Here is a 20,415-nt window from a genome sequence, read left to right on the forward strand (position 1 = left end):
TACGCGGCGACGCGCACCATACGTGCGCGTCATATGCATTTAACGTCAGAGCGATGCAGTGTGGTTTTTAATTATATTTTACTCTGGGGTGTCGTGAGATTTTATTCACTTTTGAAAGGTGTCATGACTGAAAAAAGGTTGAGAAAGGCTGGTCTGATCAGTCTTTGGCATATTCTGTGACTAGATTTTTAACATGTAGGTATCTGACTGGAAATAAATGTCACAGGACGTTAGGGATGGGCGGTATGGACTAAAAAATGTATCACGATAATTTCTGGCATTTATCCCGATAATGATAAAAATGACGATAAAAAAAATACCAATTCAACTCCACCTTTGTAACTATAAATCTATCACCACATTCAGTCTTTGGAGCCAAAACACTGCTCTAAAAGATACTAAATACTAAACTACACTAATTAAATTGAATTGATAAAAACCAATTAAATGAGTTACACCTGTACTGCAAAACTGTAATGACTCAGATTCTTTCTTTCTTTCTTTCTTTCTTTCTTTCTTTCTTTCTTTCTTTCTTTCTTTCTTTCTTTCTTTCTTTCTTTCTTTCTTTCTTTCTTTCTTTCTTTCTTTCTTTCTTTCTTTCTTTCTTTCTTTCTTTCTTTCTTTCTTTCTTTCTTTCTTTCTTTCTTTCTTTCTTTCTTTCTTTCTTTCTTTCTTTCTTTCTTTCTTTCTTTCTTTCTTTCTTGCTCATTTCTTTCTTTCTTTCTTGCTCATTTCTTTCTTTCTTTCCTTCTTGCTCATTTCTTTCTTTCTTTCTTTCTTGCTCATTTCTTTCTTTCTTTCTTTCTTGCTCATTTCTTTCTTTCTTTCTTTCTTGCTCATTTCTTTCTTTCTTGCTCATTTCTTTCTTTCTTTCTTTCTTGCTCATTTCTTTCTTTCTTGCTCATTTCTTTCTTTCTTTCAGACTCATATCCATCCTTCCTTCCTTCCTTCACGTACGTTGTGCGATTTAACGCAGAACCATAAATCAGCTTTACACAAAAACATCATCAACTGGAATTTATCGTTTTTACAGTGAGATACAAATTCTTACCGTGGGGAAGTTTTTTGACGGTTTATCGTGAACGGTAAAATATCGCCCATTCCTACAGGACGCGCGTCCCAAAGTCAGAGCTAACGCTGCTAAACGAGCAGCAGTTCCAGCCGCGGCGCGTGTTAAAGGTCGTTGTCCTAATCACTGTTGTCCCCCGGTCACAGCTGCTGAGTAAAACCACCGCCGAGAAGGCGGAGTCGGTGCGGAACGACCACGGCTTCACCACCAAAAAGCTGCAGCTCAACAACAAGCAGAGGCCCAGTCAGAACGGCTGCCAGATCCGTCGCCACCCGACCCCCGGAGCCACGCCCCCCGTCAAGGTTCGTACCCCCGCCCCGGCGAGGCTGCAGTCCAGCCCCGTGTCCTCTGCACCCCCGTGTTTTATCTGACGGACAGTTGTCGTGATTAACCTTCTGTTATCGCCGTGTTCTTGATGCTACAGAAGAAGCCCAAGCTGCTGAACCTGAAGGATTCGTCGGGGGCCGACCCCGGCAAGCACGGCGCCGGCACAGAATCCCTGTTCTTCGAGAAGGCAAGTCCTCAAAAATATTCATTTTTTTTTTTTTTTATAAATCTCTTTTTATAAATTTGTATTTTTTAGGCAATAACAGAATGGTAAAAAAAACAGAAATCAAAACCAACCCTATCAAATATGCCATCTTTTTAAACCCCAACCCACCCACAATTGCATGGCTATACAAAATAATATATAAATGTGCAGAGAAATTTAAAAAAAAAAATAAATAAAAAAAACCTACGGTACAATAATACAAAAACAGATTGTACGCAGATTGTAACTATATTGTATGTCAGTGTGCATTGGTCTCCCAGTTTTAATTTTTTTGGTCTCCCAGTTTTTTGTTTTTCTTTTTGTTTATTACGCTTATTTTTCAGTCAAAATGCCAAAGCACTTTGTATTTCATGTACCTGGATGAAAGGTGCTATATAAATAAAATGTGATTGATTGATGATTGATTCATCTCTATTTTTCCCCAAACTTTGAAAATGCTTTTGCTCCTTTTGTGCTTCCTAACTTGTTGAATCTATCTGTAGGTGCGCAAGGCCTTGCGAAGTGCGGAGGCCTACGACAACTTCCTGCGCTGTCTGGTCATCTTCAACCAGGAGGTGATCTCCAGGGCTGAACTGGTGCAGCTGGTGCTGCCGTTTTTTGGGGTGAGTCCCCCCGGCGGCGTCTCTGGTTGGGACACGAGATCGCTTTCAGAAATCAGATCAATATCTTCTTTTTCTTTTCGTTGTGCAGGAAATTCCCCGAGCTGTTCAACTGGTTCAAAAACTTCCTGGGCTACCGGGAAATGTGCCACATTGAAACGTACCCCAAGGAACGAGCCACGGAGGGCATCGCCATGGAGATCGATTATGCTTCCTGCAAGCGACTGGGCTCCAGTTACAGAGCTCTGCCCAAGAGCTACCAGCAACCCAAGTGTACGGGGAGAACTCCGCTTTGTAAAGAGGTGAGAGGAGAGCGTGGATGATGAGGGACAAAGAAAGTCCTCTGTGGCGTCTTCAGAAGTTGGAAACAGAGTTTTCTTTCTCTTACTGAAATGTGATTTAGTTGACAGCGTCGACAGCACGTTGATGTCGACGCTGGTGAATGTTAACATGAAATCTGCCTCATTTATGAATGATCCTGCGTAGGGATGGGCGGTATGGACTAAAAAATGTATCACGATCATTTCTGGCATTTATCCCGATAATGATAAAAATGACGATAAAAAAAAATACCAATTCAACTCCACCTTTTTAACTATAAATCTATCTCGCTCTCAGATCCGCCATGTTTGTTACACAAAAACGTCATCAACGGAAATTTATCGTTCGTTCGTTCGTTCGTTCGTTCGTTCGTTCGTTCGTTCGTTCTTTCTTTCTTTCTTTCTTTCTTTCTTTCTTTCTTTCTTTCTTTCTTTCTTTCTTTCTTTCTTTCTTTCTTTCTTTCTTTCTTTCTTTCTTTCTTTCTTTCTTTCTTTCTTTCTTTCTTTCTTTCTTTCTTTCTTTCTTTCTTTCTTTCTTTCTTTCTTTCTTTCTTTCTTTCTTTCTTTCTTCCTTTCTTTCTTTCTTTCTTTCTTCCTTCCTTTGTGGCTAATTTCTTTCTTTCTTTCAGGCTCCTTTCTTTCCTTCCTTCCTTCCTTCCTTCCTTCCTTCCTTCCTTCCTTCACGTACATTGTACGTGGATTTAACACAGAACCATTAATCAGTTTTACACAAAAACGTCATCAACGGGAATTTATCGTTTTTACCGCGAGATGACAAATTCTTACCGCCGGTTTATTGTGAACGGTAAAATATCGCCCATTCTTAGTTCATGTAGACAGTTAAATGGGGTTGGTACCTGTTCCTTGAATGAAAATGCGTAGCATGTATTGATCGGGACTATTGTCACTGTGCATTGATGCTTTTGGATCGTTCCTGATTAGATCAATGGATCGGTCCACTCCTGCTGGAATATAACTCGTCGTTTATTTCTTTCTTTTATTCCTTGTCCCAGGTCTTAAATGACACCTGGGTCTCGTTCCCCTCCTGGTCTGAGGACTCTACGTTCGTCAGCTCCAAGAAGACTCAGTACGAGGAGCACATTTACAGATGTGAAGACGAGCGCTTCGAGGTGAGCAGGGCCGTGAAACCGCTCTCACTGAAACGTTAGGCCTCAGCACAAAGCTGTTTTCTGAAAACGTGCTTTCTCAACGCAGCTGGACGTCGTGCTGGAGACCAACCTGGCCACCATCAGGGTCCTGGAGTCGGTCCAGCGGAAGATCTCCCGCATGTCTGCAGAGGAGCAGGCCAAGTTCCGACTGGACAACACGCTGGGCGGCTCCTCGGAGGTCGTACACCGCAAGGCCATCCAGAGGATATACGGAGAAAAGGCGCCCGACATCATCGACGGCCTGAAGAAAAACCCAGCGGCCTCAGTGCCCATCGTGTTAAAAAGGTCAGCGTTGAACCGACACCTCTGCCTTGTTTCCATGCAATGTCTTGCAGTCGTGGTAGGGCTGGGCGATATGAACCAAAAGTCATATCTCGATATTTTCTAGCTGAATGGCGATACTCGATATATATCGATATTTTTTCTGTCCCATAATTGGGGTTTCCCCCAAAGCATTATAGCATAGCATCTCTGTTAGCTTCATTTTTTTCTGAGGCAAACCCTTAAAAAAACAGTCAGTTTTAATACAAAGCCTCGTGCCAAATGTCACACAGGTTCCTTTATTAACAGAGGTCTGCACAATATCAAAATGTATAAAACAAATGAAATAAAAATAAACTGCCTGCATATATAGAATAAAAATGCTTCTTGAATAAAATAAAACAAATATCCCTTTCCTGCATAACAATTAAATTAAAATACACTGTGCAATTAATACAATGTAGACAGTAACAGGCAGACTTTTCCACTGAGGTTGACAGTTGTGCAAATAACAAAACATTTGTGCAAATCTCAAATAAAACATTCAAGTCAATTTGTCACAAAATAAGCTATATCAAAATCATATTTTTTTTTTTTTTATCGATATAAACGATATTGTCTCGTACAGGGCTGTACGCTTACTTTTTTGAATGGTAGCACTGGTGCTAGCAAGTTAAAAATTTTAGTAGCACAAATAAAAATTTACTAGCACACCCGGGTGGACAGTTAGTAGGGGTGTAACGATACACTAATCTCACGATACGATACACGATACTGAGGTCACGATAACGATACAATATTATAGCAGTATTTTTTTAACAACCTTGAATGAGGAACATATGACTGGAAAAAATGGTCTTTTATTTGAAAGACACAAAATACAAAACAATGCTGTACGTTTGTCCTATTGTTACAGTTTGTAATGCTTTATAACTGTTTGAGTTTTAAAGAGAAAGCCAGGCCAACCATTTTCCACAAACTGAACTAAAAGTAAATGTCAGGTTTGCATTATGCATCTTCAGTTTCAAGTAAAAATATTTTGCCACAAATTGAATAGTTTCTCTCATGTATGATTTGACTTTTTTCTTTTCCAGAAATTTAACAACTAAAATTAAATAAATAAATAAATAGAAGTAAATAAATGCATACAATTTTACATCATAAAACAGATTGATTCATGCTCACCTTATAAGTGTAAGAGGAGATTTATTTTTGTTAAGAAGGTAATTTTGGTAATTCAGGGTTCATTATTTTATAAATATATTCTTTATATTCTGATGTAAATCAGGGACTATAATGACACTAGTCAGTTTATCTGTAGTGATTAGTCTGTTTTAGATTGGGCGGAGTGATACGCCACAGTACGGCACTAGCTGCTGTGTTGATGTTCTAAAATCCTACACTGTTGAGGGACATTAAAGTACACTGGAACTCAGCAGAAGTTTCCCCGTGTTTATCCTACTCACGACCCCAAAAAGGTTTAATTTAATAAGGTACGGCTCAACTCTACACCAGCCTTACATAAGTAAAAGTTCAGAGCTCAAAATGGGACTAGTTTCTTCTGAGTTTAGTAAGATTTTGGTCCGCGGGTCGAGGCGCGGTTGGATGCGCGTTACTAGTCAACACAATAGATTAATATTAATAACCCAATATCGCGATACAGTTTGTCACCTCCACGACACGTATTGTGACGTTTTTGTATCGAGAAATTTCGTGGCACAATATATTGTTACACCCCTAGTTTCTAGTGTTGAGTGTTGAGCGTTGATCTTTCTCAACCAGGTTAAAAACGAAGGAAGAAGAGTGGCGGGAAGCCCAGCGGGGCTTCAACAAGATCTGGAGGGAGCAGAACGAGAAATATTACCTCAAATCTCTGGACCATCAAGGCATCAACTTCAAACAGAATGACACCAAAGTGCTTCGATCCAAGTCCTTGCTCAACGAAATCGAAACCATCTATGATGAGGTAAAGCTTTTCTTAGTAAACTGATCGGAAGTTTTTGTAGGTATGGGCAAAAAATATCCATGGCAATATATCGCGATACTTTGCCGGCTGATACTTATATCGATATTCTAAATTTGAATATCGAATTAAAACCTTTTTTTTCTTTCTTCTTCAAATAATAAATCCTGTTTCAGACTGATGTTAAATCCAGTACGACTTTATTGTATACATGGGCTTAAATAATATTGTTAATGTTGATTTCATTTCATATGACGTAAATAATATGAAAAACATGCAAATATGTTGTAACTTTAGCTTATATAGTTACAATAAAATGGCATGGATAATTTGATAATTTGTCCCATGAATTATCACCATAGTCTGATGTACGTGCAACTCAGATTTTAAGATGCATAATGCCTTTTACAGTTTTCAGCAAACTTTGTATAACTTTGTATTGCAATATATCGCAAAATTTGGATATTGCAATATTGCATTGTATCATGATGTGCATCGTATCGTGAGGTGTTTGGCAATACCCACGCCTATCTTTTTTGTGCGTTTGTGTTTGTGTTTGTTTTAATGAATGTAGACGGCTTTAAAAAGCTTGTTGTTCAACCAGACAGTAATTTTCTAAGTTGACATTAGGGCTGGGGATCGATTCAAATGTCAAGAATCGATTCGATTCCGATTCTTGAAATTCAGAATCGTTTATCAAGATTTGATTCGATCCGATTCCGCTATTGATTTGGGTTAGTGTTATTAAAACTGTTTTTTGAGCTGTTGCATGAATTATATGACTGTAGTTCTGCAACATATTACTACTAGTATTATATTGAGATTCAACAGCAAGTATTGCAGCTAATGATGCTGTAAGGACCAATCAGCTCCCAGAATGCTGATAGAACTGAAACAGAAACATCATGTGGGTCAGAATTACCAAACAGATCCAGGGAGGAAACGGAGACGGATGAAATCGGATTTTTTCCCATATTTCCGTTTCTATTTGTTCCATTTTCGGTCTATTTTGGTTTTTAATTTTTGAGCATTTGGTTTTTAGCATTTTTTGCAAAATTAACCCCAAGACAGTATATAAAGTAATGAAATATAGACAATTTATGTAATTATAACCTAACACTTTAATGTTTTCATACCTTTAAACATATTTAAAAGGCAAAAACATGGCACCAGTTATTCTCGTGTCCAACAAAACATTCCTTTTTGGGATAAACAAAAAAATAACCAAAAGTTGTAATGTAATGATGAAAAAAAAAAACATAAATAAATAAAAAAAAAAAAAAAAAAATATCTATCTTTTAGACATATGAATCGATTTTTAGGAATTAATATGAGAATCGATTTAGAATTGGGAAATCTATTTTTTCAACACAGGCCTAGTTGACACAGAGGCAGCTGTGATTAACCTCTTCCATCTCTTTGTCGCTGCAGCGCCAGGAGCAGGCCTCCGAAGAAAACGCCAGCCCCATCATGGGCCCCCACCTGACGCTGGCCCACGAGGACAGCCAGATCCTGGAGGACGCGGCGGCGCTCATCATCCACCACGTGAAGCGGCAGACCGGCATCCAGAAGGAGGACAAGTACAAGATCAAGCAGATCATCTACCACTTCATCCCCGACATGCTGTTCTCCCAGCGCGGCGAGCTCTCAGACGTGGAGGAGGAGGAGGACGAGGAGGACGAGGAGGAGCTGGAGCTGGAAGACGGGGTTTCTAAAAAGCACAACGGCGTCCCCGGCAGCAGGAGCCCCTCCAAGTCCAAGCTGCTGTTCGGCAACACGGCGGCGCAGAAGCTGCGCGGCTGCCACGACGACGCCTACAACCTGTTCTTCGTCAACAACAACTGGTACATCTTCCTGCGGCTGCACCAGACGCTGTGCTCGCGGCTGCTGCGGCTGTACGGCCAGGCGGAGCGGCAGATCGAGGAGGAGGTCCGGGAGCGGGACTGGGAACGGGAAGTCCTGGGACTCAAGAAGGACAAGAACGACAACCCAGCCATCCAGCTGAGACTGAAGGAGCCCAGTGAGTAAAAGCATCTGTGTTGTCTCGTTACTTCTCATCGTACTCGCTTGCTTTTGATACCGCTAGGGATGGGCGGTATGGACTAAAAAATGTATCACGATAATTTCTGGCATTTATCCTGATAACGGTAAAAAAAATACCAATTCAACTCCACCTTTGTAACTATAAATCTATCAACACATTCAGTCTTTGGAGCCCCCAAATCACTGCTCTAAAAGAATATAAATAATAAATGCTACTAAACTACACCAATTAAAATGAATTGATAAAAACCAATTAAATGAGTTACACCTGTACTGCAAAACTGGAATGACTCAAACTCCTCTCTCTCAGATCCGCCATGTTTGTTACACAAACACCTCATCAACGGGAATTTATCCTTTTTCTTTCTTTCTTTCTTTCTTTCTTTCTTTCTTTCTTTCTTTCTTTCTTTCTTTCTTTCTTGCTTATTTCTTTCTTTCTTTGTCGCTCATTTCTTTCTTTCTTGCTCCTTTCTTTCTTTCTTGCTCATTTCTTTCTTTTTTTTCTTTCTTGCTCCTTTCTTTCTTTCTTTCTTGCTCATTTCTTTCTTTCTTTCTTTCTTTCTTGCTCATTTCTTTCTTTCTTTCTTGCTCATTTCTTTCTTTCTTTCTTTCTTTCTTGCTCATTTCTTTCTTTCTTTCTTTCTTTCTTGCTCATTTCTTTCTTTCTTTCTTTCTTTCTTGCTCATTTCTTTCTTTCTTTCTTGCTCATTTCTTTCTTTCTTTCTTTCTTTCTTTCTTGCTCATTTCTTTCTTTCTTTCTTTCTTTCTTTCTTTCTTTCTTTCTTGCTCATTTCTTTCTTAGGAAAATAACTTCAGTTTCTTTTTTGCCAGAAATGTCTTCTTTCTGGTCACATCCATCCATCTCTGATTTGTTTCCTCCGAGTTTCCTCCCCATGTAACCGCTAACTTCGCGAGAACTTCCACCCAGGATACTGCAGGGGGCAGTTCTCTCCAGGCTAGTGACAATTCAGTTTGCAGTTTCAAAATTATTATATTATTAAATGGGAAATTTGCGGGAAAATACTAATACGGGATGACGGCGGGAAAGAGGAGTAAAATACAGTAGTTTCTAGGGATGGGTGATATGGACTAAAAAAATGTATCGATAATTTCTGGCATTTATCCCGATAACGATAAAAAAAAAAATACCAATACAAAAACGCCATCAACGGGAATTTATCGTTCTTTCTTTCTTTCTTTCTTTCTTTCTTTCTTTCTTTCTTTCTTTCTTTCTTTCTTTCTTTCTTTCTTTCTTTCTTTCTTTCTTTCTTTCTTTCTTTCTTTCTTTCTTTCTTTCTTTCTTTCTTTCTTTCTTTCTTTCTTTCTTTCTTTCTTTCTTTCTTTCTTTCTTTCTTTCTTTCTTTCTTTCTTTCTTTCTTTCTTTCTTTCTTTCTTTCTTTCTTTCTTTCTGGCTCATTTCCTTCCTTCCTTCCTTCCTTCCTAATATATTTCTTTCTTTCTTTCTTTTTTTAGGCTAATCTCTTTCTTTTTTTCTTTCTTTTTAGGCTCATTTCTTTCTTTCTTTCTTTCTTTTTAGGCTCATATCTATCTTTCTTTCTTCTTTTTTTTCTTTCTTTCTGGCTTCCTTCCTTCCTTCCTTCCTTCCTTCCTTCCTTCCTTCACGTATGTTGTGCGTGGATTTAACTCAGAACCATTAATCAGCTTTACACAAAAACGTCATCCACGGGAATTTATCGTTTTTTACCGCGAGATACAAATTCTTACCGTCGGGAATTTTTTTGACGGTAAATCGTGAACGGTAAAATATCGCCCATTCCTAGTGGTTTCCCGGCTAAAACAGGAGACTCGACAGGTTGCTTTTGAGCACAGATTGTCAAACTGAAGCAGTTACCAGTCAAATGAACATTTGCTTTGTTGCTGCAGTGGACATTGAGGTTGAAGACTACTACTCGGCCTTCCTGGAGATGGTCAGGAATTTGCTGGATGGAAACATGGAGTCGTCCCAGTACGAGGACTCGCTGAGGGAAATGTTCACCATCCACGCCTACATCGCCTTCACCATGGACAAGCTGATCCAGAGCATCGTCCGGCAGGTACTCCTCCTTCCCTCGGAGGCAGAGCGCAGCGCCGTCCGTTCACTCAGCCGCCCAACCCAGTCTCTCCTCCTCTTCCAGCTCCAGCACATAGTGAGCGACGAGATCTGCGTCCAGGTGACGGACCTGTACCTGGCCGAGGGCTCCAGCGGCGCCGCCGGAGGAGCCGTGTCCACGCAGCCGTCGCGGAGCGCCGCCGAGGCCATGTACCAGCGGAAAGCCGAGCAGATCATGTCCGACGAGAACTGCTTCAAGGTGGGTTCGGGCGGGGTCGCGGAAAGGTCACGTAAAGGTCACGTAAAGGTCACCTAAAGCAGTGGTCCCCAACCCCCGGGCCCCGGCCCGGTACCGGGCCGTGGGTCATCTGGTACCGGGCCGCACAGAGAGAAAAAATAATTTCTGTGGCCTCCCCTGATGATGGTTGACTCAAACTGATCGTTCACAATGTTTTTATTCCTTGGATGTAAATACACTGCAAACACACTGTAAGAGCTATAAAGGAGTAAAATAAAATAAAGTTAGTCTTCCTACATTTATATAAGTTTCATTTAACTTAAATACAGACTGACGCAGCTGCTGCTCGGTCGGTAATAACAGCTACACAGGCTGATTTATGGTTCCGCGTTACACCTACGCAGGGCCTACGGCAGGGCTATTCAATTGGCGGCCCGCGGGCCACATGCGGCCCGCCAGGAGCTTTTATGTGGCCCCTGGTCATATTTCAAAAAAAGGGGTTGTTTGTTGGAAAAAATAAAAAATAAATACATTTTTTTTTTTTTTTTTTTTTTAATATTTTTGGCTACTATGGACTAAAATGGTTGTGCTCAATGCTTAATATAATATTCAAATAAGGAAATCTTAGTGGAAAGTGGTGCTTTGTCATTATGGCGTGTTTTATTAAAAGTAGGTCAATATTAACTTCATTAAGTTTGCACAATGCACGGTTTCAAAATGAACTTGCATTCAAAATAATATTTCTTTATCTGAATATTATATTTAACATTCACAATTACTAAATCTTGAGACAATTAATACATAATTCATATGTAAACTAGATATATTCAAATGTATAATAAAAATGTATTATATTTACATAAGTCATCGTCTTTGAGTGCAAAATACATTTTGAAAACCACCACATTTTCAAATTGTGCGGCCCTCTCCATACAGTCCTTTTGCAGATGTGGCCCCCGGCCAAATCTAGTTGAATACCCCTGGCCTACGGCGTAGGGTGTGTGTCGCCGCGCAACCTACGCCGTAGGCTACGCCGTCGATTTAACCGCTAACCGCTAACCACAATACATGAGTAACCATGACAGCCAAACTCAATATGTACATAAATACGGCATAACATTTGCAAAGAAAACAAATCTTATCAGAAGGTGCTTTTTGTGTCAGTTAGGCTCCACTTTAGCATTCCCGACACTAGTTTAGTCTTTCAGACACACTTTCTACTGCCGTTAAACTTTTACCATTAAAGTCCGAAGCACCGGATGTTTACAAGGTCTCGGCGAGACGCCTTCAAAATAAAAGCACTAAATATCGATCTCCTTAATAAATAAAATAAAAGCCTGGCTTAAAATAACGTTAATGAGACATAAAAACATAAAAACACATTTATGGAAATACTCATAAAGGTAATTTACAATTTCCATTATTTTATTTTATTTTTTCGAAAATTATGTTTTATTATTATTCAGTATTATTATTACTATAGAGAAAATCCCACAGTTTTTAATGCCGATCTTGTCATTTTATTTAGTTTTTATCAACTACACCTTTAGATTGGGCCGTGAAAATATTGTCAGACATTAAACTGGTCCGCGGTTCAGAAAAGGTTGGGGACCACTGACGTAGAGGTCACGTAAGGGTCGTGTCACGTGGTTCCAAGAGATTATGAAACTTTTAAAGTCCAAGAGCCGAACTTAACAGAAGAGTTTTTCTTCCACATGATGGATGTTTTTTGTTTTTTGTTGTTTCTTTTGCAGGAACATCCCACTTATATTAAATTATGATTTCTCAAGATCATGGGCTCTTTTTGCTTGTTTGTTTTTCCCTTTGTTCTCTTCTTCTCTTCTCTTCCCCCTCCTCCCTTTCTCTGTCATATCTTTCTGCGTTACTGACTCCCCCTTTTAAACCCCCTTTTTTCATCATTTTTCCTTATTTAGTTATGTATTTTCTTTATTTTTTTGGCTGCTCTGTCTCTTCTAAAAAAACCATCATTCTAGAAAACCATTATACTCACACACAAACACACACACACACACACACACACACACACACACACACACACAGAAGAAATCTGAGCAAAAAAAATGATTGTGTTGTTTTCTGCTGTTTTTTTGTCTGTTTGTTTAGTTTGTTTTCTAGTGTCCCCTCTTGTCCTGTACCTGTATGTGTTTTTGTTCTTGTTTTGCGCACTTATAAAAACTAAAAAAAAAAAATAATTGGGATTTCTCATATCATTTTATTCGAGTTACGTTCTTGAGTTTGTTCTGCGGTACTAAAGCCTCTCAGCATCGTAACAAAGGAAGTCTTCAGAGTGAAGCTCCTGTGTGACGGCTCGAGGGAAAACATAACAACTTCCCCATTTGCTCTCATTTTAACACTGGTCACTAGGAACGGCGCTGAGAGTCATCACTAACTTTTACACATAACAATATACAGTTAACCTTCATATTGTTTTGCCAGTTCAGTTCAGTTCTGAAAGTGACCACCGGGGGGATTCTGGGAAGCTTGTCACGGACAGAGGACCGGGGTTTCTCGTCCTCTGACGCCCCGAGACTCGTTTTTTGTAATTCCCTCACACCGTAAATGTACCTGACTCTCCTCCTCCCGGCTGCCGTTTCCTCAGGTGATGTTTCTGAGAAACGCAGGGCAGGTGCAGCTCACCATGGAGCTGCTGGACACGGACGAGGAGAACTCGGACGAGCCCATGGAGGTCGAGGTAAGAACCTGAACCGGGTCGGCTCCTAAAATATTTAGTGTCTTTATATCCTACAGAATGATGATTACACTTCGGGAGCAGAGGCTGCATTCATGCACGTTCTGTTAAATGAGTTTCTGTGCTCATCCTGTGTCTGCAGCGTTGGTCCGATTACGTGGGCCGCTACTTGAACCCAGATTCCACCACTCCAGAGTTGAGGGAGCATCTCGCTCAGAAACCGGTCTTTCTTCCCAGGTGAGTTGTCCCATCTGGCTTCTTCTTCTTCTTCTTCTTCCTTTTAAAGGGGACCTATTATGAAAAACAGATTTTTTCTTGCTTTAAAATGTATAAAGTGGTCTCCCCTCAGCCTGTAAACTCAGAGAAGGAGCAAAGCAACCAAATTCTGCAGCATCTGTACAGCCGCCCGGATGAGCCGTCCAGTGTGATGTGGATCTATGAGCCGTTCAGATTCTGCTCCCGTCGTTACGTAACGAAAATGCGATTTACATCGGTTGGCCTCCGCTTCGGGAAACCTGCCCTAAACTAACTCTGCCGGCCATTTTTTCGTAGTGGTGTATCCCGTCATTCAGGCAGCCAATCAGCACAGAGCCTCATTACCATAGCCCCACCCACTGAGAATCCCACATAGATAATGAGGTTAGAGACTGGGAAGATAAAGACATGGTTTAGAGCAGGGGTGTCAAATGTGTGGCCCGAGAGAGATTTTCATGCGGCCCGCGAGAAGTTTCCAACGCAAAAAAACGAAATGTTAATTTACTAAAAAGGAAGGCATAAATAATTGCCATGAATCGCAGCATATCCGATAAAATATTTCTTCTACAAATCCATCGTTATTCCACAAATAGAGCAGTTTTCAACATTTTTTTAGTTTTCTAGAATGCATTTGCCGATTTTATTTCTTTGCAGACGGTCGTTTATTTTTATTAACTGACTACTATTATATATTTTCGCAGGAAAAATATCACTGCTAAAAAAGATGATAGAAGATATTTATTCGGAGAATTTCAGTTTTGAATACGAGGATAGTGACAAAGTAAAACAGTTAAAAGAAAAGTGCTGACTTTTTCAGCACACTGGCATAAATATCCGCGCCAATTTTTAAAAATAAATACACTTAATTGTACTGGAAAAATCTCTAAATCACAAAGAAACACTCTCGGATGTAATAAGAAAGATTTAGCTTTTAATTAAATTTCCTATAAAAAAGCGAAATATAAAAAAAACATACTTGTTTCTGTTTATCTTTGTAAAATGATATTAAAAGTATCTTACATAATTTGAAAAAAAATGAGACATTACAAGAAAAGATCCTGAAGAAATATATTAAGAAAGTAAAGAAAAGAAAAGTGCGTAGAAAGTGCGTATTTCCTTTAAAGGTATTGTGACATCATTTTTAACATGCTTTTAACACTATTAAAAGTCTTGGGCAACATCCCTCAAATGTGTCTAAAAGAGTGTAACAAGAAAAACTTCACTCTAGTACTCTTTTCCTGGCTCTTTATTACAGTGTTTTTTTGCGCCGTGAAAAATGCTTCCTTTCCCCCCTTTCCTGTCAATCATTGCTCCGCTCCTCCTCCAAACCTCCTCCTCCTCCAGCCATACGCTCACAGCGGCGTCGGAGCGACAGGCGAAGCATGCACGGAAAAGCAGGAGGGCGAACCACAGCAAACAATCATAAAAATAAAGGCATGCAAGCAGCACTGTCCCCCTTATCTTAAGTCCAGTCAGTGGCCGCAGGTCTTCTTAGCAGTTTTCCTCCGGTGATCAGAACAAAAGAGGCGTGTTAAGCCTCATTTATGGTTCCGCGTTAAATCGACGCAGAGCCTACGCCGTAGGGTTCAGCGTACGGTGCGCGTCGCCGCGTAACCCTACGCCGTAGGCTCTGCATCAGTGTAACGCGGAACCATAAATCAGCCTTTATGGTGCGCTGGAGAGGAGCGGAGGCAGGGAGCTGGGTGGAGGGGGCGGTGATTTAGCGGGCCGTTACGTAACGATCCGCCACCAAACCACATGCGCCGTTTTTGCACAGTTATGCGGAAAATCCCAGAAAGCACACAATACACTGAATGTTAAAAGTTCGTTGTTTTTTGGGTGTAATTGATGTCAAGACACCCAACAAAACACAAAAAATCAAGAAAAATGTGTTTTTCATGTCACAATCCCTTTAAAATGAACTAAACTAAAAAAAAAAGTATTAGAGAAAAAATTTTCCGCACCGTTTTTGTTATTTTGAGCGTGCGGTTTGACACCCCTGGTTTAGAGGCTGAATTTCTAATTTATTTAGCAAAAACAACCAAAAGCTTGTTTTTAAGACATTCAAGGCCTGTTTAAAATAGGTATTGGATGCCATAATGGGTCCCCTTTAAATCTTGCGTGACCCGTTCGCTGGCGTCCGACGCCACAGCGCCTCACGAGCGGCTCTCATCCGTTTATCTCTGCACCCTGGACCAGGAACCTGAGGCGGATCCGGAAGTACCAGAAGGGGAGAGAACAGATGGACAAGGAAGCCTGCGAGGGCGGGAAGAAGACGCTGGAGAAGGAGAAGATGGAGTGCATGTTCAAGCTCAACTCTTACAAGATGGTGTACGTCTTCAAGTCCGAGGACTACATGTACCGACGCACGGCCCTGATGCGAGCTCACCAGGTACAGTAGAGCGTCGCTCTTCTGACGGGCTCTTATGAGCCCCAGGCCTGAAAGATTCTTAAAAGTTTTTATTCTGCTCTATTTGATTAATCTGCTTCACTAAAAGTCGCCATATTTTGTCTGAAACCCAGTTAAGGATTATTGATGAAAATAATTTCCTTCTACTATGGTTTCTGTTAGGGCTGGGCGATATGGACCAAAAGTTATATCTGGATATTTTCTAGCTGAATGGCGATACTCGATATATATCGATATTTTTTCTGTGCCATAATTGGGGTTTCCCCCAAAGAATTATAGCATAGCATCTCTGTTAGCATCTCTGTTAGCTTCATTTTTTCTGAGGGAAACCCTTAAAAAAACAGTCAGTTTTAATACAAAGCCTCGTGCCAAATGTCACACAGGTTCCTTTATTAACAGAGGTCTGCACAATATCAAAATGTATAAAACAAATGAAATAAAAATAAACTGCCTGCAGATATAGAATAAAAATGCTTCTTGAATAAAATAAAACAAATATCCCTTTCCTGCATAACAATTAAATTAAAATACACTGTGCAATTAATACAATGTAGACAGTAACAGGCAGACTTTTCCACTGAGGTTGACAGTTGTGCAAATAACAAAACATTTGTGCAAATCTCAAATAAAACATTCAAGTCACAAGTCATTTGTCACAAAATAAGCTATATCAAAATATATCGATAAATATTAAAATCTCGATATATCGCCCAGCCCTAGTTTCTGTCACCGACCAAATGGTATTTCATTAATTAATTATTGATTTTATTTAGTTTGTTTTGATAATATGTGGAGATGCAACTAACCTTTAATTAGAATTAAATAATTCAGGAGACTTCTGATGAGTCTCTGCGTCAGCAGAGAGATGTTGCTCCTCCACTTAGCCCTCATCCCAGTCTGCTTTCACCTCTTTTTCTATGTTTGTATTTATATAATATTTGTATGTGATGCTTCACATATCAGTTTATTTAGCTCCACGTCTCACATTCAGATTCAGATTCAGACGACTTTATTAATCCCTTTGGGAGGTTCCCTCCAGGAAATAGACATCTCCATCTCACTCACTCAGCACTGTCATATACAAATCAAACACCCATATAAAGATAAAAATAGAAACAAAAAATAGAAATAAAAAAATAAAAAGTGCAGTGCCATAAATAGAATTATATGGATACAAAATAAATAAGTGTTATGTAATAACACGACAAGGCGAATGGCTCTGCTGGTTCAGACTCCAGCAGTGGCCGGTTTAACATTCAGATAAATTCCCTGAAACTGCCGTCTGTCTGAAAGGAGGAAGGCAGACTCGAGAAAGTAGAGATGGAAGAAAAACCCAAGCAGAGAGAGTTTAGAAGTTCTTTGTGATGAAGCAGTTCTCCTCCAATGTCACGCCGTTGCCATTCGATAGCAACACCATTCAAAGCGTAGCGACATTTCATATTTTTTTAGGTTTTTTGTTAGGGCTGGGGATCGATTCAAATGTCAAGAATCGATTTGATTCCGATTCTTAAGATTCAGAATCGATTATCAAGATTTGATTCGATTCGATTCCAATATCGATTTGGGTTAGTGTTATTAAATAACTGTTTTTTGAGTTGTTGCATGAATTATATGACTGTAGTTATGCAAAATATTACTACTAGTATTATATTGAGATTAAACAGAAAGTATTTGCAGCTAATGATGCTGTAAGGACCAATCAGCTCCCAGAATGCTGATAGAACTGCTTTCAGAAACATCGTGGGTCAGAATTACCAAACAGATCCAGGGAGGAAACAGAGACGGTGAAATTGGTTTTATTTTTTCCCACATTCCATTTTTATTTGTTCCTTTTTCGGTCCATTTGGTTTTTAGCATTTTTTTAATTTAACACTTTAATGTTTTCATACCTTTAAACATATTTAAAGGCAAAAATATGGCACTAGTTATTCTCGTCTCCAACAAAACATTCCTTTTTTGGGGATAAACAAAAAAATAACCAAAAGTTGTAATGTAATGATGAAAAAAAAAATACATAAATAAATAAAAGAAAAAAAAAAAATACCTTCAGACATATGAATCGATTTTTAGGAATTAATATGAGAATTGATTTAGAATTGGGCAATCGTTTTTTTTCAACACAGGCCTATTTTTTGCACATATAAAACAGGAAAATCCGCAGATTTTAGTTTACTTTGCAAAAGGAGGAAGCTCCAATGCAGCGTTGCTTCGCTGCTGTTTTGAACTTCTGTTTAATGTGTTAAATGTCATGTTTCCGTGTGTGTGTGTGTGTGTGTGTGTGTGTGTGTGTGTGTGTGTGTGTGTGTGTGTCGCGCTGCCACTCGGTGACCGTCTGTTCCCTCTTTTCTCTCCCCAGTCCCACGAGCGGGTCAGCACGCGACTGCACAAGCGCTTCCAGGCCTGGGTGGACGCCTGGGTGGCGGAGCACGTGACCCGCGACATGAGCGCCGAGACAGACAAGTGGCTGATGGGCGAGGGCCGGGACGGCCTGCTGCCCTGCACCACCAGCCGCCACCCGGAGGTGCTGCACTTCATGAACATCAACAAGTACCGCGTCAAATACGGCCCGCCCAGCAAGGCGCCGTAGCCGCGGGGGAAACCAGGACTCAGATTCACCTCCGGGGGGTTTTGGTCAGAGAACCAAACGGGTCAGGAGCAGAGGCGGGGCCGAGGGCTTACTAACGTGTTTTTAAGGTCAATATGGGAGCACAATGAAGCCAGCTACCAGGCGTAGTTGCACCCAGGGCGGCAGGATTACCGAGTTTTTACCAGCGTTTTTAGCTGGGCCCATTTCGTTTTTTTTCCACAGGGCCTTCGGTGCCAAAACTAGGAATAGTCAGGTCCAGTCGCAGACCTGAGCTCGTACCAGCACTTGGAGCGACGCCACCACCTTTCTCCGAGCCAGAACGACTGGACTTGGCCCGGGGGGGGAAAGAGCAAAGCGGCGAGCCCCGCAACTCCGCGAGAGACGGTGGTGCTTTTTTTTGTACTTTATCGCAAAACTGAGCTCCGGTTTAGCTTTTTACCGGCCCCGCGTGGCACGCCGAGCCGTTTCCAGCAAAAATACAGTCCCACGGGGGAGCCGCGGCGACAGCAGCGCTGCCCCCTAAGCTAGCCCCGGAGAACGATACGATGGACAAGTGCACTTATTTAGGAAGAGGGTTTGGGAGGGAGCTCAGTCCGCCGCCTGAGACGTCCGACATTCCTGCGTTACGGCCAAAATCACAATCATGTATCGTCACCAGACAGACGGGTGGGGGCTGACACTTCCTGTTCCAAAACACATGGCAGCATTATTAGAAACTGTGCCTGAGCCCTGAGCTGTATTGTGGGGTTAACATAGTAAAAAGCACTGTTGCATCTAATGTATAAAGAACATTAGCCTCACAACACTGTTGGGTCTCAGACTGTAAAATTGTAAAAAAAATAGCTCGTGAATGTCAGATCCTGACATGTTATTCCAGTGTATGTGTTGTGTATATATATTATATATAGTTCTATAAACACACATGATCCTCGCCGCCCTGGACGTCAACCATTTTAAGATGCCCTCTCTGCCAATACACCAGCTTATACACACACACACACACACGTACACACTCGTCTCTGTGGGAGGACTGTCCACGTACCGCTCATGCTGTAAATACACTGTAAATAGTCTCAGACTTTTTATGACAGATCTGTGTTGTTGTGCTAGTTAAAAAAAAAAAAAAACTACAAAAAAAAGACAAAAAAACTTCCCCAGCTTACTGTGGACTTCAGTGATAAATGGCTCAAGTTAGTAATGTATATGAAAAAGACGAATGCCAGACCATTTATTACCGTTTTTACCAAAGGGAGTTGATATTGGAATAGCTGTTTTTTGCCCCCTTTGTCTGTTCCTTTATGTCTTTTTTGCTTTTTAATTTCTGTAGTAAAAACACGGGGAAAAGTAGAAATGTATCCAGGTCTTTGAGTTTTTATATAAGAAAAAGATGTTTTTTCTTTTCTCCTCTGAATGTGACGATTGTTTGGTTAAAAATCACTGCCCCCCTCCCTGTTTTTGACGACGGCGAGACTCGCCGCGTCGTTCTCCCCCCCCCCGACTAGACTTCTGCTGCAAACTTCGACCCGCCACCATATTTTTGATAATGGAAGAAGTCACACGAGCATGTCTTTAGTCCCTTTATTTAGACATTATTTAAAGTAATAATAAAAACCACATTTGTAGCTTACATAGCCTTTTGTGGAGTTTTTGAGTCCTATCATTTGATTTCTCCTGAGATGTCGAGCGCCGTGTGTCCGTGTTGGACGTGACGAGAGAGCAGCACCGTTTTAATGGAGCTTTTCCACTAGAACCTACTCAGTTCCACTCAACTCTACTTGTCCTGGTTTCTTTTCCATAACAATTCAGCACCTGGAGCAGAAGAAGGAGGTTGGAGAAACTGCTGTGACGTATTTACAGAGGTGTCAAAAGTATTCACATTCATTACTCAGGTAGAAGTATAGATACTAGAGTTTAAAAATACTCCTGTAGAAGTTGAAGTATCAACTCAAGTTTTTTACTCAAGTAAAAGTATAAAAGTACTGGTTTCAAAACTACTTAAAGTATAAAAGTAAAAGTAATGTAAGGGGGAAAAAAGCCATTAAGGACAAAAGCCATTGAAAATGAATGCATCTTAGTATAATGTAAATATATTAAAGAACCATATATGTGTACTATTGAGCATTAACATGTGTTTCAGAGAGCAGCAGATATGATGACTAGTTGTCTATAAGTATTGTTATGGTGCAAA

General features: G+C 40.4%; 1 protein-coding gene across 1 annotated transcript in view; it reads left to right on the forward strand.

Annotated features, from left to right (window-relative positions):
* sin3aa (SIN3 transcription regulator family member Aa) overlaps positions 1-19,845 on the forward strand; it is a 42,069-nt gene extending 22,224 nt beyond the window's left edge. Inside the window, exons 8-21 of the mRNA XM_061720840.1 lie at positions 1,216-1,371; positions 1,494-1,583; positions 2,105-2,222; positions 2,312-2,523; positions 3,555-3,671; positions 3,757-3,995; positions 5,754-5,937; positions 7,366-7,954; positions 9,862-10,031; positions 10,113-10,286; positions 12,886-12,978; positions 13,118-13,212; positions 15,430-15,622; positions 17,997-19,845. Of these exons, the coding sequence (XP_061576824.1) occupies positions 1,216-1,371; positions 1,494-1,583; positions 2,105-2,222; positions 2,312-2,523; positions 3,555-3,671; positions 3,757-3,995; positions 5,754-5,937; positions 7,366-7,954; positions 9,862-10,031; positions 10,113-10,286; positions 12,886-12,978; positions 13,118-13,212; positions 15,430-15,622; positions 17,997-18,227 (2,661 nt within the window). The 3' untranslated portion in view covers positions 18,228-19,845. The remainder of the gene's footprint in view (positions 1-1,215; positions 1,372-1,493; positions 1,584-2,104; positions 2,223-2,311; positions 2,524-3,554; positions 3,672-3,756; positions 3,996-5,753; positions 5,938-7,365; positions 7,955-9,861; positions 10,032-10,112; positions 10,287-12,885; positions 12,979-13,117; positions 13,213-15,429; positions 15,623-17,996) is intronic.
* Positions 19,846-20,415: the final 570 nt, after the last annotated feature.

The sequence above is a fragment of the Cololabis saira genome, chromosome 5 (genome assembly GCF_033807715.1).
Source record: "Cololabis saira isolate AMF1-May2022 chromosome 5, fColSai1.1, whole genome shotgun sequence".
Classification (NCBI taxonomy): Eukaryota; Metazoa; Chordata; class Actinopteri; order Beloniformes; family Belonidae; genus Cololabis; species Cololabis saira.